Raw genomic sequence first — 24,159 nt, forward strand, 5'->3', positions numbered from 1 at the left:
TGCTTCTAAGTGTCACAAAGTCCCAACAATTGTTGATCTTACTGCCTTACTTCAGGGAGTTGTCTCCTGTGTCAATGAGTTGAAGGCTATTCCCCACTTTCTCTATCAGGTCTAGTATGTCTGGTTTTTATGTTGAGGTCTTGGATCCATTTAGGGTTGAGTTTTGTACAGGGCGTCAAGTATGGATCCACTTGGGTTCTTCTACATGCGGACAATCAGTCTGACTAGCACCTTTTGCTAAAGATGTGATCCCCCTCCCCCCCGAAGTATATATTTCTGGCTTATAGAAAATTCAGGTATCCATAGGTGAGTGGATTTGTCTGGGTCTTCAATTAGATTCCAGGGTTCGATGTGTCTGTTTTTGTATCAATTCATGCCGTTTGTCTTAGCATAGTATAACCTTTGTAGTACAATCTGAAATCAGGGGCAGCGATATTTTCTGTACTTTTTATTACTCAGGATTGTTTAAGCTATTTTTGGTTTTGGTTTTTGTATGTGTGTGTTTGCTTATGAAGCAGAAAATCATCCTTCAGTTTCTATGAAAAGTTGTTTTGAAAGTTTTGGGCATTGCATTTAAATCTGTGAATTGCTTTTGGTAGATGGCTATTCTTATTTTATTAATCTTACTGATCCATGAACATGGGAGAGTTTTCCATATTCTGATATCTTCAGTGACTTCAAGTTTTTATCATACAAGTCTTTCACTAGCTGGTTAAAGTAATCTCAAGATATTTTATATCATTTGAGGCTATTATAAAAGGTGTTATTGCCTGATTTCTTTCTGATATAAGTCAATAAATACACAAACAAAATCACTGTATTCTTAAGCAATCTTTAGCAGTGGCACTGCTTTACACTGTTATAAATCTTGTCAGCATCTAGCTCACAGGACTCTTGTGATGTGCTGTCCTATGTTCCTTGGTCACACATCCTAAGTGCTCTGAAAGCTCCACTCTATGCTCAGAATGACAAAGGCAGTGAAATGACGCTTTTCTAGTTCCCAGGGCTCCACAGTGGAGCACTGCACATCACGAGAGCCTTTCTCACAGCTTGTTGGCCAGAGGTTTAAACTCAGGCACCAACAGCAGCAGAGCTGGTTCCTTCTGGCAGCCGTGGGGTTCTTTTCACTACTGCCCTTTGCTGTGTGTCCAGACTGTTAGTACCAGCTGCATCCCCTTCCTGTGCCTTGTTCACACAGTACAACCTACTGTGAATTTCTGTGTCACCCCTCGTAAGGATTAACTCATTTAGAGGCTAAATGACTTGACAGATGCTTTTACAAACAAGGTCACATTTACAGGTTCCATTAGATAGAAAGTTTGGAAGATAACTCAGAATGGCCTTCTCTCTAGTCCTTATCTTAAGGAGATTAGAAAAAAAATTCTGACTAGAATCTAAATTAATAATTGAGAAATTCCCTATTAAAAAAAGCCCAGGTCCAGAGTTATCTGAGTCAATCTCTTTTTCTAGACATCCATACCTCCCAAATTCCTACCATGCATACACACATACATATACACACACACACATCAGACACCTCTCTATTATTCAGCCAGCCAGCAAGTTATTTTAAGTGGTTTTAATGAAAAAGCTATTGTATTCCCAGAAGTACAAACAGCATCATGATCTTACATGCAGACTCAACAACCTGCATGGTGTAAGGAGGCTTCCCCAGGCATCCCATCATCCCTCCAGCCCCACAGTCCATGATTCTTCCTTTAGAAGACAAAGACACACATGCTGAATGGAAAAGCTCTAATACAAATAATCTGCCATAAATAAAATTCACACTTCTGAATGAATCAAATACACAATTAAAAATATTCTTTTGTTTCTTGCTGTAATTTAAAGGTCCAACTCTGAAAAATACAGATTTTTTAAACTAAATCTGTTTCTTTCAAAAGATGGAAGACAGAACTCACAGCCATGTTGGGTTTCTTCAGCCAAGGCTGACTTCTATACCCCAAGATCTACAACATGATCTTCTTTTTCGGTATTTTTAAGATGTTGCCCACAGTTTATGTGAACGCTCCTTAGAAGAGAAGCAGGAAAAGATATAGCACTCCAGTTCTAAGTCAGTGTTAAAATCATCTTTCTTCTATTTTTTCGTTTTCTCTTCTTCTCTTCCAAGTGACTAGTAGCTTCTGCAAAAAACATAACTTCACTCTTTGCTTCGCATTCTCTCTTAAGATAATTGAGACCAGCCATATTGAAGCCAATGACATCCTAGAGAAGAATACAAAAAGCAAACTTCAGTCAATACAGCAGCTTCTGAGTACTGTCTTGTTTCCTTGCCTTACTAAGCACTTCTGTTGTGTTTTGAAAACTCAACTTCTGCAAATGACAACAGAAAGTTTACCCTAAGAACAGATTTATGCCTGTTTGGTATTGCCCAGCATTAGATGTCTACAACAGACACTTACCTGGACTTGTCTGACTTTTGAAATAGTTGTTTCTTTTAGCTTCTCTATCACGGGCACAAGCATCTGGTTGCTGGTGATCTGGCCAAAGTGAATCCTAAAAGAAAACAGTCGCACTGTAAAGAAAGGATCCGACCTACCGGTCCCTTCTCGAAACCTGCTAATCCAGTGACATCTTCTCTTCAGCAATCTACCACAGAGATTACAATGGGAAGCTTGAAAGATACAGTGAAGAATGCTAGCTCACGGGGACTGCTGAGAGCTCAGTGAGTGCTTGCCATAGAAACCTGAGGACCTAGAGTTTATCCCGAGTATCCATGCAAAAGGATGAGCATTGTGGCTTACCACTGCAATCCTGGCACTAAGGCAAGACTGTTATTTATTGGCCAGCCCAGGCTGTACGACAAGGCTAGACTGGGCTAGAATTAAATCCTGTCTCAAAAATAACAAAGAAGGCCAGCTATGGTGACATACACCTGTAATCCTAGCCTTCAGAATGTAGAGGTGGGCAAGCCTAAACCACCTGTGTGGCAGGCCAGGATAAATAGTGAAAGCCTATCTCTCAAAATAAGCAAAATCAGGCCAATTTACTAAAATCTTAGTCATTTTACCAGACAGCTGTTTAACTACATGTATATTCCTTAGTTTCCCTGCCTATGTCCCCTCCGTTGCCTTCTGTGCCTATAGATACCTAGAGACACTAGCTGGCTATTTTTAAAATGTTGTTAACAAAGCTGATCAGGTTAGGCTTTACAATTTAAAGCAAAATACATGGGTAGAGTGGCTGGTGAGCAATGAACCTAGCCTCACCTTAGACTGCAGCACCTGAGCTACAGCTTAGTCTCACCAAACACCTGACTCTGAAATGGGTCATCAGGATCCTTGTTTCAAAAGCAGGAATGATTGCCAATGGCAAGAGCAATTTTGTAAGTCTCCGAAAAACGAAACCCAAAGTTTGTAATCCCCAAACAATGCCAGCCTCGGCTGGCACACAGCTAGAGTGGTCTGGCTGAAGAGACAGTATCTGTAAGAACATGCTACCTGAGGAGAAAAAAGAGGCACCGGCACAACAGCTCGACATCTGATCCTGTCTGGATGAACCCATTGAACAGCGTAAGAATGTCTGGGACATAGGAGAACGGCAGCACAAGCAGGGCCTCTTCCAGTTCACTGAGAAGGAAAAGCAAACTGTCACACTCCTTACTGCTGTCAGCTACCCTGACTTTCCTTTACTGCTTTTCCTGCTTTTATATCTGAGAATCCTGTGCATCAGAGCTAAATATTCACTCACACTCAAAATGACTCTTAAATGTCTTTTCATTCAACACCACTGTTTAGAGTATTTTAGCCCCTTGGATAATGGGGACCTGAGTATTGCAGATGAACACTGTTCACTAAGCCTTGCTGAAAATCCCACTCTATTCCATCTTCAGGCTTCTCTCACACACAAATACACACCAATTGTTGCACTGAGTCTGTGCATTGTGTATGCACAGTGTGCATGAATACTGTACGTAAATACTTGACTGTATACACAGATGTCTAAGTGTGCGTATGTATTTCAAGGCTTTTGAGTTTATGATGATGACTGGGCAACAGTGATTCTCACACCGACCTTTCACCACTTGAATTTGCTTCTTCTAAAACTAGTTCCAGGATCACGCCATCACTTCCAGTTAGAAATCTCAAGGGATTTCAGTTCTGATCAAAAATCCCTTTCTTAGTTTAACAATTCTAACCCTTGAGAACTGAACCCTCCTATCTTGGAATGTGTTTCTGCACCTCCATTGTCAAATTCCCTTTACAGTTTCCTAATGAAAACTCAGCGTTATCCCCTGGCAGCTCTATTCACTTTTGTAAGGGTTACTGTACACATTAAAATTTAGAAAAATAAACCTCTTTATATCAAATTCTAAGAACTAGTCATACCATCACAGAACACAAAAGACAGCAACTGAAACTTTATATCAGACTTATTGACTATACTTTGTACTATTCTTATTGACTATAGCTTTTAATCAAATGAATATATTAAATGAAAATATTATAAAATATTCAAGGATAGATACACACACACACACACACACACACACACACACACACACACACACACACACACGTTTGTATTATTACCAATAATAGAAAAATAAGAAAGGCTGCAAATAATAGTTATTACTTATACTAAAGATGTTGAACAATATGATATTTTTAAAATATTAATAACATGAGCAAATGTTCAAGGCCTAGGTGTAAAAGAAGAAGATTCAAACCTACGCAGTGACTCTCTAGAGCTCGAGTGACCCAATCAGCTTGTGTGTAGTACTTACACAATATGATTCCAAGTGTGTATACAGACAAAATAGGTGGAACAAAATATACAGCAGAAGAGGTTCCGAGAGTTGGTATCAGATTGGTGTGTGTACTACTTTATTACCTTCAACATCTGTCCTTCGAAACATCCTTCATACATTAAGAGCCTCCTCTCTTATACTTCAAAATGTATTATAATTGTTTTCTACCAAAATTTTGACAATTAAAATTTAAAGAAAGAAAACTATCAATTCCAACTTGTATTTCACACTCAGACGTTCAGTAATGGCTATCCTGTCAAGTTACAATAGTGCGCTAGGACTTACCTTGACCTGATCCCTTTAAAAGTCTCTAACACATACGCTGAGGGCTACAAAGGAAAGACGGCAGCATTAGTGACACCCTTGAGGGCTTTCCTCCAGGGCCTGCGTCCATCCCACATGACAGGGCTGTGTGGGCTTGCAGCTAGCCACATAGGGCTATAATTAAGCCATGTCCTTATGTCCTTTATGACTACCCTTCCTTGTAAGTTGGGCCGGTTTCATATCTACACAATGAAGATATTCTGTGATTGCTGCAATGAAAACACGTGCAATAACTAGCAACTCCTAGATAAACATGCTCTCCTGATACATCTCTTCCCTTCTTCATGACGGGTTTTGTCAATTGTTCCTACAAAGATCTGTATCAGAGGTCATGTGCAGACAAGTCTTCAGAGAGCTGTGGATGCCGACCATGCAGAAGCACTAAAGGTGGAAGAGGCAGGCTGGTCTAACCCAGACGCATCCTGGGAAGTTTCACCAGCAGCCCTTTGAGATGCAAGCTGTTTTAGAAGACACTCAGACTTTTGGAAACAAAGGCCTTCCCAGGGAACGTATCCCCAAGTCACAGTGCTTCCTCACTCCCTCTCATCTCTGAAGTTAGCCCCTGAAACACCAAGGAGAAACAGACATCCCACTCACAGAAATATTGCCATGGGCCATCAGGATGGGGTTGACAGGAAGAGGAACCTATAAAGAAGTAATAAAGCCAAGTCATTAAAAGAAGCCTCTTTCCTCCCACAGTTTGACTTATCCTAATGCTTGACTCACATAACATTTACTGCCTTTATCACGTATCCTTATCTCATTTAAGCCGGAAATGGTCTCTTTAACAATTCTTTTTGTAGATTACAAGGTAAGTGTGTAATTTGATAGACACGCTTACCTCTTTCCCCGCTGCTCTACAAATGGCTCTGTGTTCTTTCATTTTTGCAGTTTCTTCTCGGTACAGCTCAATTGCCTCCATGATCCTCTCAGCCTACACAGACGACAAAGGAAGAGATCACCCAGTGCACACCCACGACACCCAAGAGCTGGGAAGGCCTGGCTAATGTAGCCTGAATCAGCTTAATAAAGACATGGCAGCCGGAGTGCAGCGCAGCACTTAGAGTTGTCGGTTTTCTCTTATTTTTAATTTGTAAGAAAGAGACCAAATACCATGGACTCAGACGAGACCATATGGGACACAATAGGGCAGCTCCTGGGAACACCGAAGAGATGAGCTCCCCTACTGCCCCATGCTGGTCAGACCAAGTCCAAGGGCATCAGACAAAGGCAATGAGCAACTCCTGGAATTCATCTACTTTGTGCCACACAGAGCTATGTGGCTAACACAGGGTAAGGATTTTACTAAAAAGTCAGAAACCCATTATAAGAGCCAACCTACCGCTTTGACTGTTTCAATTGTCTTCTTCCCAGTGAAGTAGTTGTCACCCTGGGTCTCCCCTGGAACCTGCCAGACATATGAGATCCTGAACAAGACGGGTATTATTTTATAAAAATGCCACAGTCACTATCTCCCATTAAGGATAGGTACAATATTAAATGTTTTATTTGTATCATCATGAGCACTATCCTGTAAATGTTTATAATGTATTCAATTTCTGAGTCTATTTTTAAATTTTTGTTTTGCTGAATAAATACTTTATTTCCTTATAAAGTTTCATTGAAAAAGAAAAGGTCACAATGATAGACTTCTCACACTAAGCTAATCACAGAACCAGCTATACAATGAATCGAACACTACACACATTCTAACAACAGAGAGCAAGCCTCTGGCATTCATTCTCAATCCCTCCCATTGTGAGTACTGGAAGTTATATAGTCCCATGTCCCAAAAGATTCACTTACTGCTGGCTGCTCTTCTTTGGCCACACTCTCCTCATACTCTGCTTCCCTTTGCTGCCAAGAGACACACAAGTTTTAATGAGTGGCAAACGGAGACTCTGCAGAGCGACCGAGGCAGCAGAAGGGCTTCTTTCAGAGCAGGATGCCAGTGGCACCTGTGCCAACCTGTCAAGTGTGGCACTGGTCTTGGAAATGCCTCCTGTGTGGGCCGTGACTACACTGGATGGAAAACTTCAGCAGGGACAGTCTGTAAGTCACCCCCACCAAACATGAAACCAAACTTAAAGGTCTTACCAGTTCCCTTTCTTCCTCAAGAATAAGAGGCTCTCTCGTTCTCTCCCAGAGTCTCAGAGACTTGTCATGAGAGGCTGACACCACGTAGTCTCCACTAGGGCTGACAGCCAAACACCATATTTCCTGGTGATGCCCCTGGACAAAGACAAAACAAATGACCCAAAGAAGTCTAACTTTTTCACTGGTTCCCACCATTTATGCTAGTGGGTAGGGTAAATATTCTTAAAGGAAGTTCTTAAAGTACTGTGGTGGCTAAGCCAAAAATGATCCCCATAGATCCATAGGGAATGGCAGTACTAGGAGGTGTGGCCTTATTGAAGAAAGTGTTACTAGTGGGTAGGGTTTTCTTTTGAAGTCACAGAAGATCAAACCAGGCCTAGTGGCTCTCAGTTCTTTTCCTGCTGCCTGTGGTTCCAGATGTAGAACTCTCAGCTTGCCATCATGACATTGAACTACACCTCTCCACCGTAAGTCAGCCCAAATTAAATGTTTTCCTTTCTAAGAGTTGCCATGGTCATGATGCCTCTTCACAGCAATAGGAACCCTAACCAAGGCAAGTACCAATCCAGCAAAACAAGCAGGTGTTACCTCTAGCGTTTGGATGTGCTCAAACTTGTCCGCATCCCACTGCTTGATCTTGTGGTCCTTCCCCGCGGTGAAGAAAAGGTGGGACTTGGGCACGAATCGGAGATGCATCACACTGAGGGCAAGAGTAATGTTAGAAACTCTAGGTGAGTGAGTCAGAGCACGCTTACAATCGGTGGGAATGCCTACTCTGGAGCTTTCGAGAACAGCTAAACAGATCCTTTCTGAGGACTACACCCACCTGTCATCATGTGCAAAGAGAGACCTGTGGCAGTCCCCAAAGTCCAGACCCCAGATTTTCACATTTCTATCAGCAGAACCAGTTGCTATTAGTGCTCCATCCTATGGCAAAGAAACAAAATGTTAGCATTTAATTAAGCTAGACAGCTAAAAGCTAACCGGGATATGTAATTCATTTCTTTAAAAATATTATGATAGGGCAAAAACATACTCATCTCTACCCAAAGTAATTGTGCTTAGACTTACAGAGCTTCTTAAAGGTTGGAAAGTGAATGTATGGACTCTGACCCTGTCACAGGACAATGTCACAGCACAGTGCTGTTGTGTGCCTTAAGGTCAAGTGATGTGTTCACTCAGTTAAATAAGAAAAGGGCTACTCTGATCTTTGGAACGGGATTTGTGGGGAGGGTGGGGAAAGTAAAGATAAAATGAGGCTGGAAAAAACCTACTAGAAGGGTATAACCTATTCTTGTATCACACCCCTCCTCCCCCAAATCCCCATTCCCTTGAATGGTTCAAAAGGCTGTTTTCATACAAGGATCTCACAGATATGGAATCCATTCGTTTTCCTTTGGTGCAAAGTAGACACTTTTCAAATACACAGTTTTAATCATAATGACACTATGGAAATAAGTGATTCCCAAGAATGAGAATACTTACTCAAAGCAAAATACTACAATATTCAGATCCTCAACTGTGCTATCCTGCAGCATAAAGGGTGCCTCTGAAAAACCGTGAATTTCAGAATGCTCTACCAATTAGGGAATTCAGAGCAGCAACCTCCCAGAGCCACTGTAGACTTAGAAGGACTTAGATACGATTTGTTAAACATTACCATGTGTATGCTGTACTATAATACAGACCTGGGACTTTCTGGAGGAAGCTGTAATAAACTCAGCTGAATGATGCAAGTGCTGTACAATCGAGTAAAATCCATGAATTAGAAAAGAGCCTCACAAACTTTACTTACATGGGAGATGTCCATGCATATAACAGGCAGCTTGTGTCCATACAGTGAGAGAAAAAACTAAACATGAAAGAAAGAATACAATTAATTCCTGTTTGTCTAGACACATGGAGCTAATATAAATTTATAATACTAACACATTTCTGGACTGCTTTCTAATACTGCCTGTGTCTACTATGGAGACCCTACACATACTTGCCAAGAACCCTGAAATCCAACAAAGGACATCCCCAAAACCTACTCTCTAGGGTAACTGTTTCACACATTATCCTGAGGCACAAGCCAGTCCTGAGAGAATGCCTAGCAGCCTGTACCTAGCAATACCTTTAAAGCTGCTTGCTATGACAGGATGGAAATTCCTATCTCTAGATCTTCTGAATATGAACTAGCACTTTATTTAGTTTTAAATAAAATTGATGAACCTGTGACACTAGTTGTTTCTCAAACACACTCAGTGCTTTGATAACTATATCTTTACAAATACACTACTGCTGGCTACCATCCCAATTCTTTTTTCCTTATACTGGAGATAGATTCTCTTCTCACAGTGATATATCCTGATCACAGGCTCGCTCCCTTTACTCCTCCCAGTTCTTTCCCACCTTCATTCCCATCCTGATCCACTACCTTTCTGTCACTCATTAGAAAAGACAAGGATTCTAAGAGATAATAACAAAATATAAACTATCACATAGGATTATCCTGAATTCTTAAGGTAACAAAGAATATTCCAAGCACAAACCATCATACCTTTAAAGTGTCAACATAGAAAATCTTCACAGTGCAGTCCAGCAAAGATACAGCCAGCAGCCTTTGATCAGGAGAGTAGCAGACACATAGGACATCCTCATCTAGCTGCAAGATTCTAGTTTGTTTCACAGAGAGTCTGTCCAGACAGTATCAAGAAAAAGTAAAAGATGGGAACACCATAGACAGACAGTTCCAAGTTTGACACAGAAAGGCCCACAAATCAACAATTCTCCACTTCACCCTCAAGCCCCCACAGAAGTTTCCTCTCACCTCTTCTGGGTACTATTTTTATCTGTCACCAACTCAAAATCCCAGAACTTGACAGCTTTATCAGCACCACCTGTCACAAAGCCACGCTGAAAATCAAGTGACACTTCAGTTAAAAGCTATTTTCACACAAGAACTGTGCTAAGTACACATTAAAACAGTTAAACTTTTTTACTGAATGGCACATGACAACAATTAAGAATACCGTGGCCACCCCTCACTATGTTTTCCGCTGTCACAGACCTTACTTGAGAAGGCCAGCACAGACTAGCACTGACGGACATGGTCACTGACATCCCAGGTGAGTCCTCCCCAGCAGCATTAAGAAAAGCCTTTAAGGGAATATTGTGGAGACTCCTGCCTCCCCACCCCCTCCCTCCACCTAAGAGGGCAGAAGTCAAATGAATTTACTACAAAGCAGTAAGATTAGCTTTCTAAACATGCTTAGTCTGTCTCCGTGTTCACCTCAGGAAGGTATGAAACTATTCCTGCAGTGTCCCTGCTCAAACACCTTTGCAATGGTAGTTTTCCAAATCAAGAAAGACAACTGCAGTCTATTCATGCAGTTATGAATATGGGGATGTTTTGCCCCGTCGCAGAGCAAAATATCCATGTGTATTTTATACTATGTGACATCAGCCTCTCTAAAATCTAGCTTTTCCAAATATAGATACTTCTAGTGAGTAAAGGATTGCTATCATTGAAAATATTTGGGTAAAGCCAGAGTACTGTCAAAAAAAAAAAACAAACCAAAACAGAAAACTCAAAATGCCAGAGCAGCGTCTGCATCAGTTCTCCTGTAATACTTCAGTGGATAAAGCACCGTGAGCACACATGCACTATAATGACTATTGCTGAGTCACAAGAGTCACACATTTGCCGAAGAATTTCCCCAGTCATCACTGGACTACAGGGGAACAACAAAGTGTATTTCATCCTCTGCTAAGGTGTTAAGAAAACATTTCCCTCTGTAAAGTACCACAAGCATCGTCTAAAACTAAGCCATGCTAGGGCTGGAGAGATGGCTCGCAGGTAAGAGCACTGCTGCTCGTCCAGAGGACCTGAGTTCAAGTCCCAGCAACCACACGGCAGCTCACAACTATGTATAGCTCTGGTTCTAGATCTGACATCTTCACATAGATGTACAAGAAGGCAAAACACTGTTGCACATTAAATAAATAATCTTTAAAAAAAAAAAAAGCCATACTGCTGAGGACCAACAGCTACATGACACATAGAGGGCTTTCTTTAATGCAACCTGAGAGGAAGCTTTCTTAGGTAACTAAACTTGGCAGATCTATGATGCAGTTAGAGTGCAGACGCCCAGAGCTTTAAGGTCCTGTATAGTTACCTGATCTGGAGAAAGAGACATGGACCACAGAGCTCCATCATGGGCAGCTATTGTCTCCAAGAGATTGCCCGAGGCCAGGTCATAAAGTTGCATATTTCCTGTCTGGGAAAGTGAACAGAGCAGTAAGGAGCACATCCACAGACTTCATTAGTCATGTCTGAAAGTTAGAAAGCAACAATATGGGTCAACTGCTCAGGAAATAAATCCTGCATAAGTCCTTTCTGCATTCCGTATCTGAAGACATCATTCCCAATGAGATATGTACTAACCACCAAGGGCTGGACTGCTTGCTTTCATACACTGCTGTGAATCGTACAACCCTGCAGTTGTTGATTCTGCCTCTTCCGCTAGTTCCGAATCACAGCCACAGTCAAATCCAACCATTCAAATGGAAACAGCAGTCCTTAAATTTCATCTATGCTTTACATAGACCACTCAGGTCTACGTCACTGTCTACCAAGTCTCCCCCAGTGGTTTTGGTTTCTTCTTTCTGCGACACACTGACAGTGAGAACCAGAACCCTCCTATGACTCTTGCCTAGATGTCTGTATAGGCCACGACCCTGGTGTGAGCATTTAACAGACACAGGCAAAAGCCTACTAACTCCATGAGCTTCTATGCCACATGACAGATAGCAGAAGCAAGGAGACCTCAGCCCTAGGCTTGACTCTTTCTAACTCTGTGGCTGATATAGAATTCATTTCCAGTAATTTGCTTTTTATAAAATGAAGCTTGCATCACTAGCATCTGAAAGATGACATGAGGAGCACAAGAGCCAAGTGCTAACTGTCTTGCGTTGTCTCGGCCAGGAACTACACATTAACCTTATAGGAAGCCCTTAAGGCAGTCCACAAAACACTCTCCCAACAACAAACAGCACATGCACATTTGTTGAAGGATGGATGAAAAAATGAGTGAAACTTTCAACTGAAATGTTCTTTCCAACAGGACCTGGAATGGTTTCCAACATTTTATATTTCTCATTGGACAAGAAATAGCCACTATGGCACAATGGTTTCCTAATAAAACACACGCATATTTGACAATGGATTAGAGTGATTATATATATATGTAAAACGCTTTTCAAAACAGCCCACAACTGAAGACAGTGACACATGAATCCAGTTGCAGCACTTGGGAGGTGACTCCTGAGTTTGAGGCAGTCTGGGCTATACAATCCCTGTGTCAAGACAAGCACACCCCACAAAGCTTACCCCACTACATTCTCACTACTTGCTTTCGCTGTGACCGGTCTGTTTATTGTACACTCCAAGAAAAGCAGGTTAAGGGCTAAAGCAAATTTCCAAAAGTTGCAAAGTTACTGTGGCAGAGTACTCAGATGTGGCTCTGTGAGTCTCATCATGGCTGCAAGGTGAAGCAGCATTCTCTAAGGGTTGAAAGGTAATCTGAGTCCAAATCTGTGTCTGTGTATGACTGTCCTCAACTGACGAGTCTAAGAATGAAGACCCGGTCAGCTTGGCTTTATATAGCCATGTTGTGTCAAACCTGGTAATGTTATATGAGTTAATACTAATATATCTTATCAGCAATTAAACTGAATTACACTTATAAGACTCATGTAAGAATAACCATCAAAATGCTGATGGCAGTCACCTCTGTACTGACTTTAATGTCCTTTGTAATTTGACATTGGTTTGATTTTTTTTAAAAAAGGAAATAAGACTTTAAAAACACCAAAACCAGAAAGTCAATGAACTATTGTCTACCTCTAATATACTAATTACCCACATGCTGTTAAAAAATTCCAGTTTCTCAAGGGTGTCTTGAGGTGCCCCAACTTTACCTTTGTCCCGATGACCACCTGCCTGTCACCAGGAACAAAGAAGGAGCAGAGAGCATATTCACAAGGCATGGTGCGGATACACTGCAGGGTAGACCTACAAGAAAGAAAGCACACGCTAAAGAACCATCTCCCACCGTACAAGTCAGCGTTGCAATGCACTGAGCCACACAGAGTGACGTGACAGGAGACGAGTCTAACTCTTAGCTCGCATTTGTAGTCAAGAGAAAAATAGTATGGGCCAAAGCCGGATTTGTTTGGAGAGGAAAACAATCATAAAAAAAAAAAAAAAAAAAAAAAAAAAGAAAGAAAGAAAAGAGAAAAGTACCAGAAGCACTACAAAGAAAAGACAATCCTACCGGACCAAGGCTCGGAAAGCATCAACTCACAGACCTGTTCCATATCTTAACGGACTCGGCTGCGGCTGAAAGCACAGCTATGTTATCCGAGCTGAAAGACAGTGTGCGCACATCGCTGCGGTGGCCTCCGATGGTGATCCTGCTTGTCCTCACAGGCTGGGGGTTTGGCAAGGATGTACTGAGCGAATACAGTTCTACCAGATTGTTCTGCAGCAGGAAGACTGCCTTTAACTCTCCTTGAGGCGAATGAATCAGGTCAAAAGATCTGCGTGGGAAAGTCATCACAATTTTTTTTTTTTTCATTTTATTTATGGGGAGCTACTAACTTGGCTCAGGAAGCCAACATTTTCTGTGTGAAAAGCTTAGTGATGTTCTAAACCCACAGTTTAACTGCAAGCACGCACACACGCTTCTCTGGGTCCTGGCCTTTTTATTACTTTTCTTTATCTGAATGTACATGTATGTACTGTATGGACCACAGCATGAGTGTGGAGGTCAGAGCACAACTTGAGGAGTCAGTCCTCTCCTTGTACAATGTGGGTCCCAGGGACCAGAGTCAGGCTATCAGAACTGCCAGCAAGCACCTCTCTTTACACCTACTGAAGCATCTCAGAGATCCACAAGCCCAGGCTTCTTTTAAAAGAAAAAAACTTTGGGCCAGCTCTTAGTTTTGACAGGTGATTTTTTTCTGTGTTGTGTTATGAGTCATTTAAAATACCTTATGAACAAAGACTACAGTTTTCTTAGCTGGCAGAATGAAGGAATCAATAAAGGTAATAATAAAAATGGACACACGGGCTGCGAGTGTGACAAGATCACCACTTTCAAATGTAATCCACACACAGGCTGGCAGACTGGGACAATGCAGGCAGACTTGATAGCTTATTACTCTGTAACACTTTGACACGGACTCTTCACTCACTTGATCTTGGCAGAAGTCTTGATCTTGGTTACCCGAAGGATCTCATCCTGCAGAGTCATTGAGACACTTGTTTCAGGGTCCTCCTCCTCATTGGCAGAGTTCAATCTAGAAAGGGAAACAACTTTTCACAACTCACTTTTCCTGAAACAGCCTAGCTCTTACTAAGCCACACTCTGGTCCTGGCACAAACAAGTAGAGTGATTCTGGGGGAGCAGCCTAGTCACAAGGTTACCCCGAGAACTGACAGAGCAGACTACAGTCCACTGAAAGTATTATCCTTGATAACAGATTTGGAATGCAACAGGCCCATAACGTCTCCTGTAATAATTTGTCACCCAAGTCACTGCACTGAAGCATTCCTGATGGACTTCTCTAACTCTAGAACTTTCTCCACCAAGTCTAAGCTGCAGTGAGCCTGACCCTGACATGTGAGCAGAACACACCTCTACATCTGCCATCAGATGACTTTAAAAACCACATTTAAGTTTGATAAGGGACTTCTTTCGAATCTCTGTTTATGTGTGTCAGACACCCACATAGGATGTCTGTCATCTTTAACTGTGCTCCAGTCTTAAACAGTGTCTCTTAAGCTGCAGTCTCCTGTTCCTGCAACCCTAACACTGGCACAGACACAATCCCAGCATTCCTGGCTTTAAAAATCTGCAATATACTTCTGTGTGGTTCTTAGTGCAACTCAAAAATGTGTTAGGAATAAAGAGGTACGAATTAGAAATTCAAACCTTGTGGGGTACTGGTACTCCACACATTCTCTAGCTTTTAGCTCCAACAGATAATCAAGTAAATGTTTCCTTTAAGTTATGTAATAAATGGCTATCCAGGATGTTTTATGACTATTAAGTTTATTTAAAATAAAAACAAAAGCAAAAACATACCTTGCTTTCTTTCTAGCTTTCTTTAGCTTTTTATCCATTTTCTTCTGAACTTCTGCTTTGGAAAGAATACAAAATACTTCTAACACAGAATCAGTTCCCTAGGAAGGCAAAAGGCAGACAAGTGTGAGTCTAGGTCAGGCAGTTTATAATTTAGGCTACACCAGATAAGAACTGAACAGAAACATTTATCTGCTTTCCCTTACTGGCTAGATCACCTTGAACGATTTAGTCTCTGGGTTTATAGTCTATAAAAATTGGAATGCTATTTCCTGCTCAACATCCTTTTGAAGGCCAAACAGAACATGCACATTTATGATAATGGAAAAGCCAGCATTTAATAAATGGCTAGTAATAATAAATATAGTTACTTTCATGATGCTATGAACGTTGTGCTAGGATGTTAGACACACGTAGGAATACATACTAAATTTTAAAGAGGGAAGGAGGGAAGGAGGGAGGGAGGGAGGGAGGGAGAGAAGGAGAGAGAGAGAGAGAGAGAGAGAGAGAGAGAGAGAGAGAGAGAGAATGCACGCATGTGCGTCTGTGTGGGCAGGTATGTGCACAGGCCACACCTGTATGACTACCACCTGCTCAAGCTGGAGTGACAAGTGGCTGTGAACTGCCCAACAAGAATGATGGGCTCCAGACACAGGTCTTCCGGGAGAGCAGTGCTCGGCCTTAACCATTAAGCTATCATTGCAGACTCATATTGTGAACTATCATCACAATCAGAAGAAAGGTCCACGCCCACAGTGAATGATGAAGGAACGAGCACTGAAGTGAGCGCTCTGACTGTCTTCTGAGCCCGTACTCACGTGGCAAGCAAGGATCCGGCCTGTCTTGTCCACGGCAAGGTTCACAACTCTGTCTCTTCCTTCTCGCATTAAGGAGCCAGCTTTTCTACATGAGAGTATGCGCTAGACAGGAAGCCAGAGAACATGGAGGTTAAATGTCCTGTGAAACCTCTGACAAGCAAATATATGCAGGTGACAAAATACTCCCTAAGTGATCAGCAGAGATGCCGATCCGAGATTCTGTTCTTCCCTGCCCCATTACTCAGCCCAAGTAAAGACACAAAGAAGATTACGTCTTCAGACTTCTCATCATCCGCCTCAAGGGTGCGGTCCTCTGCTTCAGGCGTGTCCTGTATCCCTGGACACTCTTTGATTTTCTTGGGCTCTGGTTCTTCTGGGTCATCAATCTATTTTATAAAGATAGAAGAATAAAAGTTCAAATGTCTCAGGAAATAACCTTTAACTCCAAAGACTCATAACCACTTACATCTTGACTAGTCACCTGATAAACTTCTTCAATGTCAGGAGAATGTCAGAATCTATTAGAAACTGCAAATATATACACCACAACATTGTTCATTATACTATCTCACTGGCTTTCCACAGTAGGAGGACCATATGCAAGCAGATAAGAGTGTAAAAACTAATGGCTCAACTCTTCCTCAACTTCAAAATTTGTAGGAGAAAAGATATTTTAGAAGAAAGACTGTCACTGGTATGAGTAATGGCAAAGGCACTGGAAGGTGTTACAGTTTCTCCTTAAAAACAGAAAAAACAAATGCTAAGTCTTAAGATATACAAAACCCATCATAATGGCCACTCATTCTGGCTCTATACTAACTCCAATTAAGCCTAAAGTTACAATTACCCCCCACACACATAAACTGATAGTCAGTGTATGTCTCCAGGGAACTTACCTACATACAAAAATGCATGTACCCTACATATATGTTGTCCGAAGAGAAAGGTCTCTAAAATTCTCCAACACATGCCAAGAGGCCCAGGTGTACAAGGCAAAATGCCACAACCTAATTAGCACTATTACCAAAAGCTGTAAGCTTAAATCTTCCCCTTCCAGCTCAAATAAACCAGGGCAATGAGTGCACGAGGAGGACGTCTTTGCATAGAAGTGTTGCAGGCCATCAGTGTAAGAACGCCTACTAAGTCAATACGATGCTGAACATGAAAACATGCAATTGCTCACGAATCAAACACAGTGACTACCTCTTGTAGATAGGCGATGTCCCAGGCTCTCAGCTCACTGTCTGCAGCCCCAGTGATTAGTCGAGTTTCTTCTGAAACCAGAACCAAGCCCCACACCTAAGAATACAAAACAGTATCATTTTTTAATACTGCAAGTGGCACAATGAAGTTTCTGACATTTTACATCTAAGAAAAAGTATATTAAGACAATTCTTTTCAAAATTCACTAACAGAATCACTTATCCAGAGGGTGGATGGCCTGTGGTAAAACTGTTCACATGGTACTAAAGACTTCTCTACCTTTTTTCCTGCCCCATTTAGATACTAGCTACTCATCACAAAACCACAGCACAATCCATGACTCTGGGTTTCATACTTGCTGTCGGTAATGCCTGGCAAATAAAAGATGCCTTATTAATGCCGACTGCATACCTCTCAGCCTTGAGTATCTAAGAATATATAGAGACACCGTAATACCGATGCCAGTCAATTTTCACAGAATCATTTTCCACTTCATAATTACAAGGATGTTTCTGAAAGTCTCATATAAAAGGAAGCTGGAATATATAAAATATTCTCTGAATTTGGCTGAATAGATCTTTTCCAGGTAAACGTAAAACTATCCTTTTGCTGAATGTAAGGTCCTGGGGAAGGCACTGTACACAAAACATCCTTAAACATCCCTATAGTTGTGATGGCTATTCTTGGTGGACAATTTTACTACATCTGGGATTAACTAAAACTCAAATGATTGGGTACACCTGTGAGGAGTTTTTTCTGAATTAAATCATTTGTAGTGGACAGATCAACTTCTAATATGGATCTTTGAGGTGGGAAGATGACACCTTTAACAGATTTTTTTGGGGTGCGAAGATGCATGTTTAATCTGGCCACACCTTCTGCTGGCAGCCTACATAAAGGAATGAAGCTCATTTCTTGTCTGTTTGCTCCCTCTCACTAGCAAAGCCATTTCTTCACTGGTATTACAGCCTACTTCTTCAGGACTCTGGCATTTATGGAAGATCAGCTGAGACATCCAGTCTTGTGAACTAAACAACTAATAGATTCTTGGACTTTTTATTGGTAGGCAGCCATTGCTGGACTAGCTGGACCACGACCTGTAAATTATCCTAATAATTCCTTTATATATAATATATGTCTATATATCTATATTATATATATATATACTATATATATCAAGATTCATTCTATATATTCTGTTCCTCTAAAGAACTCTTGACTAGTGTAACAGTCATAGATGAGTCTAATTAAAATGAACTCAGAGGTTATAAGCCACCCAAGGCTAGTGTGTATTATACCAGAGAAGCTACAACTGTTCCAATAGCTGGCATTGCTTCCTCCCAGACAATCTCAATGTCTCTCAGGACAGGAGACAGATCAGTGAACAGTAAAAAGAGCCTGAAATACTGGAGGAAAACCATCTTTTGCTTTGTCATTCTTCTCTGGAGGCCATGGTGCCACACATACCTCAGTTCGGTGGCCAACCATTGTTTTGAAGCAGTGCTGGTTATCCAGGTCCCACCACTTCACCATAGTGTCTTTCCCACTAAAAGAAAAACCAAAAAAGATTTTAACTAGGAAGAATTGCTAAACTAACAGGTATGTGAGTAACCCGCTTCTTGTTTTAGAATAGTAACAGTTATGTTGGAAGCTATTCTACTTTACTGTTTATCAAGATAAGCAAAGACTTTCAACTCTCCATGAGGCCGCTCAGCCACGAAAACAAGAAGCTTCGTTTCTACCACAGAACACACAGTCCAATCACCTGCCTTCCTCCCACCACCTCACCTTACAGCACTTACGTTCTGACTGATAACACGGAAACATCTCAGCGCTCTCAGCCCCTGTGACCCACATCACCCGCTTAGCTTTTTCCGAGTATCCTCTCTGTGGTCTCTAAAGCTCGATTCTTAATCCACATCTGTAAAACCCTGAACACGTCCTCTGACCCGCATTATTCTGTAGCTTCTCCTGTGGCCTCTTGGTCCATTGCTGGTTTCTCAGCCCACCCAACACTGAAGTAACTTTCTGAGGAACTACAATGGATTTCTAATTATTATTCAACAAGCCCTATGATCCTAGTCTTCCTTGAGTGAATGCCTGGGCTATATTAGGCTGAACCATATGAAACTGATATTTGATCACTTTCAACATAACAAAAATAAAATTTTCAAATGCAGATATTCATTAAGCCTCTAAAGCCCCTCAAAAGGCAGGATACCAAACACACAGCTTAGCATTTTACCCACTGTACAGGAGAATCAGAAAAAAATTCAAACACTGTAACTCAGTGTATGAGTCTAGCACCTGAGAGGCAGAGTCGGAAAGCTGGCAGCCTGAGAGAGCACGCTGACTCACAACCAGGAGCACAGTGGGAGCAGCAAGCAGTGAGGCCAACTCCCTCTATCTCCAAAGTCATCTTGTATTTACCTTGTAACTAGCAGATTCCTTTCTCGGAGAAACAGAGCTTGTGTGACGGCATCCTTGTGTCCCTTTAGACGGTAGAGGCCACTTTCATTGATCACATCCCAAATAATGACATCCGTATCCTTGAGGACAAAGTAACACACAAGGAAAAAGTTTTCTTATCACCAGCGACCAAATGACAAGTGATGGGGCTCAATCACCTCCACGGCACTACCCCACCCTATACAGCTTGAGGTAAGATGGCAGCCCACCCTTCCTCCAGGAGTAATGACCAGAGGCTTTGTGTCCCATTGTTCTAGTTACATATGCATCGGATCTCCAGGCTGTTTCTGCATTAGCAAACAGAGCTCGCTAGGTATGGTGGCGAGCCCTTGCAGTACCAGCCACTTGGGAGGAAAGCTGGACAGTTCAGACTGCACATCAAAACCATGAAACAAAATAAAAAAGGAAAAGAGTCCATGCCTTGTATTCAACTTAAAACCATGTTTTTATTTAATGCACTTCGATAGTTAATTCTGTTGTACTCTAGTTTCTAGTATTACGATTTAAATTTCATATTTTACATAAATGAGTCATTTCCAATTTTGTTACTATAAATACGCAAAACTGAATAAATCTTTGTGCATTCATCCTACTATAAATAAAAACTACAGTTTGATATTCTTGGTTAAAGGACATGGTAATTTTTATAGATTTACATTCACACCATATAATAACCCTCAGATTACAACTCTAAAACTACCTAAAATCTATATGAGACTTGCTTCCCATCTGCGCACTCTGGGTATTATTACATTTCTGAAAATCACTGCCAATTCCCTTCCTTCCGTGAAGAACGCTTTCTTCATATCCACTTTAATTTGTATTCCTGAACACTGGTTTTTTTTTTTTTTTTTTTTTTTTTTCTTTAAAATAGGGTCTGATGAAGCCCTGGCTGGCCTTGATTTCACCATGCAGCTGAGGTTGGAGGTCAGGCATCTCCAAGTATTAGATTTATAAGCATAGGGCAAGTTTATGTGGTCTAGGGACCAAACCCAGGAATTCCTATATGCTAGACAATCGTTCTACCAACTAATGCTAATTTTCCCATTATCTGTGGTGATTAATGGCACTTCATCTTGTTTCTTTTTCATTGATATTATCTTTTACATGTTATTTTTTACATCTTACTTTACAAGTCTAATAGGTGGATGATATTTTTTATTAAATATTTTCTGACTTTCTTTTTATACTTTTTTTAATATAAAAAGTTTAATGTTTTAAATTTATGTTTCAAATCTATCAATCGTTCCTTTACTGTCTTTACTTTTTGAGAATTTCATATATTTTGATATTCTTCCTCTGAACATTCCTAGCCATCCAACTTCATGTTCTTCTTCCTCCTTTAAAAAAGCAAACTGCAGCATAAGGAGCAACGACAACAAACTGGAGCCCACACTCTGAGCACGGGTGTGCCGGAGCGTGGCTGATATGCCCAGGGTCTCTCCATTGATGAAATCTGACTTTCCTCTCCCAGTAGCTACCACTGCAAAAAGCTCACTTCCCCTCTCCTGTGCTGGGAAATGGCTTTTCTTTGCCTCTTCTTTGAGAGAGGCTCTCACTGTGTATCCCCAGAGACACAGCTTGGCTGACTGGCCTCCAACTCCCAGCGATGTAGGTTCCCCTTCTTGAGTGCTGGGATTAAAGGTGTGCACCTGGCTTTAACTCATCAACTTTTAAAACACAGGAAAGACACTAACTTTACGTACCTCTCTTTCTCATTCTTTCATTCCACAGACTTTTGTCAGACAACATAACAGGAAACGGGTAGAACACTGCCTCACGAGCACCCATTCTCCTCACTTTCTCCCAAATGTATACTAGCTTGGACACCGAGAATCCAATCTCAGCACAATTTCCATGACTAACCTTCTTCTACATTAAGGGTGAAAAGCAACCCTGGACACCTGTTTCTGAGGCTCACCTTAGACCCGGAAGCCAGTCTGCCTCCTAGCTGATCGTACTTTAAGCTGGTGATGGCTGCTCTGTGTCCATTGAAGGTTATGTTTCCCTCACCACTGAGGAGGCTGAAGACTCGGATGGCTCCATCCTCATAGCCAACAGCTAGATGCAGCCCATCCGGGGAGGGACACAAGCAAGTGACTTCTTGTTTAAGCCCCTGAAGGATAAGGATCTGAAATCATAAAAATCAAAATCAACACAGAAGAGTGAGACATGTATCAAGACAGCAGCGTGGGAATGATCTCAGTCACACAGTACCAACAATTTCCAGTCACTGCTACACAAGGATAAAACTCTACAAGCAAAGATCGTGAACTCCTAACAAGGTAATCATTTCCTCTCAAGCTTGACACTGGTGTATACATGCAAATTATCCAGGCAATGAGATAAGAGACCAAATTTTATCCAAGTGATTTGTGGTAATCAACCTCATGGCACTATAGCACTAACAGCTTCATCCCAAGAGGCTCGGGGGAACAACAAGTATCTATATATTTATATCTATAAACCTATATATATATCTCCTCTCACCTCTTGGGAATCACACCGTAAAGAGGGATAACACAAATATCTCTATGTACTTGGCAAAAGAGTAATAGCTTCAGTCACAGTTGAAGCAGAGTTCAGTGACTAAGGCATCTCATCCTTATGTTTAGGAGAAGGACCCCACAACACAGCAGGGTGACAGTCCTTTGGAAATCCTAATATTTCACAAGTGGCTGTGAGAACAAGCAGAATGTGCAAAGTAGAACTAAATAATGGATAAAAATAATGACCTATGGAAAGGAACACAAACACACATCTAAGAGGCAAGCTCCTGTTTGGCTGTGACTTTCAGAACACACCAGAATTTGGTGTTAGCTGTCTAGAAAAAAAAAGAGAGAAGTAATCTCATGAGGGCTCACACACAAATGAATGTAGGCAGGTCAGTCAAGGCTCTCCCACTTCACCCTTCCAAGAGTGTCAATTACTTGTTTCTGACTCACCTTCTCGCCTTTCCTTAGGTCCCAGATAAAAACGTGTTCACAGGCAGGTACTGCCACGTAGCGTCCTTTTTCACCTCGGAGTGTCACGAAAACAATGTTGCCTTTTTGGCTGCCAATCAAGCCAAAGACAGCACTAGCCACATAGCGGAGATACTGTTTGGTAAGCCCCATGTTAGGATGTCTGATGCCACAGGGGAGGCAATCTGCGTAAATAAACAAAAATTCTGTTTTTGCAGTACATTGGTTCTACATGTCTAACACACAGGAACCAATTTTTATGTGATCAAAAGCATGTAACTTGGCTGAGACAATAAAGTACTTGCTATATAAGCACGATCCCTTGCACCCACACAAAAGGTCAGGCACAAAGAAATGCACGTCTATGACCCCAACACTGGGAAGGCAGAGAAAGACAGATAGATACCTAGAATTCACAGACTCTGTGCACAGGGCAGGGGAAGCCCAGAGTTAGTGGGTCTTGCTGACATGAATGGAGCCATGTCAAGGGTTTCAATGCCTCAGACCAACAGGAGAGGCTATACCTTCCACTGGTTCACTTGGGATGTTTGTAAGTGTTCCAGAAAATGTTCACCATAGCCTTCTTGCCCCGTTTACTGATTGAACATTGCTCCCTACAGACCATGCCCATCACAATTAGCTGTATGCAATAACCCCGTGTCCTAGTTCAGTTTAATGCAATAAGCCCTCCTTCATGTTCAACTGTATATAGTAAATACGCAGAGCTTCTGGAGGTACTGCAGCTTCTCTAAGAGGCCAGACTAACGGACCTCAGCTTTTATGTATGTGTGTTCATGTGTCTGTCTTTTCCATCCAGTTTTCTTTTTGCTGCACTTTCACCTCCAGCTTGTCTCAACGAGTTGAGGCACTAGTTTTCTACCTAGCACTTCCACGCTTCGCCATGTTCTTCGCTTAAAGACATAGTAACACTCTGCTTATTGCTTTCAAATTCACTGTCCCTACCCGAGGCTTTAAAGGACTAAGCTGTTTGCAAACGCAGGGGCCCACAGGGACCCAGTTACTTTAACATACACCATCCCCGAAATACTCTAGGGCAGTCAGGCAATTCCGGCGGCCTTGCACTCTCTAGCCCGGGAGCAGCGCGCGGCCTCTGGGATCTGCGGTGCAGACGGCTCCAGCAAAGGGACTCTCCCCGACCTCCCTGGTTCCCTCAGCGCGGAGTCCTCGGCTGCGTCGGCCCTGTGAACACCACAGTGCGGGGAACCGCGTCTCACGATCCCTAAACAGTCATAAACACTCACCTCAGCCTCCACGAGGTTCCAGCAGACAGCACCGCCAGCCGGACCCGCCCCTTCCGGTCCGGCTGGGTGTTTCTTCCGCCCGGCGTTTCCCTTACCTTCTAGGCGGAAATGACGACGGAG

General features: G+C 41.9%; 2 protein-coding genes across 7 annotated transcripts in view; one reads left to right on the forward strand and one right to left on the reverse strand.

The window, feature by feature from the left end:
- Positions 1-6,612, forward strand: part of Spag17 (sperm associated antigen 17) — a 244,918-nt gene extending 238,306 nt beyond the window's left edge. For 4 of the 5 annotated variants that reach the window (XR_015669308.1, XR_015669316.1, XR_015669314.1 and 1 more), the window contains one exon: positions 5,987-6,154. The gene's annotated coding sequence lies outside the window, so the exon portion shown is untranslated. 5 annotated transcript variants of the gene reach the window in all.
- Wdr3 (WD repeat domain 3) lies at positions 1,565-24,099 on the reverse strand. Of its 2 annotated transcripts, NM_001107705.1 has the most exon segments (27): positions 1,565-2,226; positions 2,424-2,517; positions 3,462-3,590; positions 5,057-5,100; positions 5,693-5,740; positions 5,937-6,029; positions 6,438-6,503; positions 6,902-6,952; positions 7,193-7,327; positions 7,781-7,892; positions 8,019-8,119; positions 8,988-9,044; positions 9,735-9,870; positions 10,005-10,090; positions 11,353-11,454; positions 13,157-13,250; positions 13,547-13,777; positions 14,435-14,539; positions 15,328-15,425; positions 16,143-16,244; positions 16,415-16,528; positions 17,346-17,441; positions 18,813-18,891; positions 19,776-19,894; positions 21,736-21,945; positions 22,760-22,962; positions 24,040-24,089. In NM_001107705.1, coding segments are annotated over 26 exon segments (2,829 nt in total). In that variant the 5' UTR covers positions 22,931-22,962; positions 24,040-24,089; the 3' UTR covers positions 1,565-2,070.
- Positions 24,100-24,159: the final 60 nt, after the last annotated feature.

This window comes from Rattus norvegicus, chromosome 2 (genome assembly GCF_021556685.1).
Source record: "Rattus norvegicus strain SHRSP/BbbUtx chromosome 2, alternate assembly SHRSP_T2T, whole genome shotgun sequence".
Classification (NCBI taxonomy): Eukaryota; Metazoa; Chordata; class Mammalia; order Rodentia; family Muridae; genus Rattus; species Rattus norvegicus.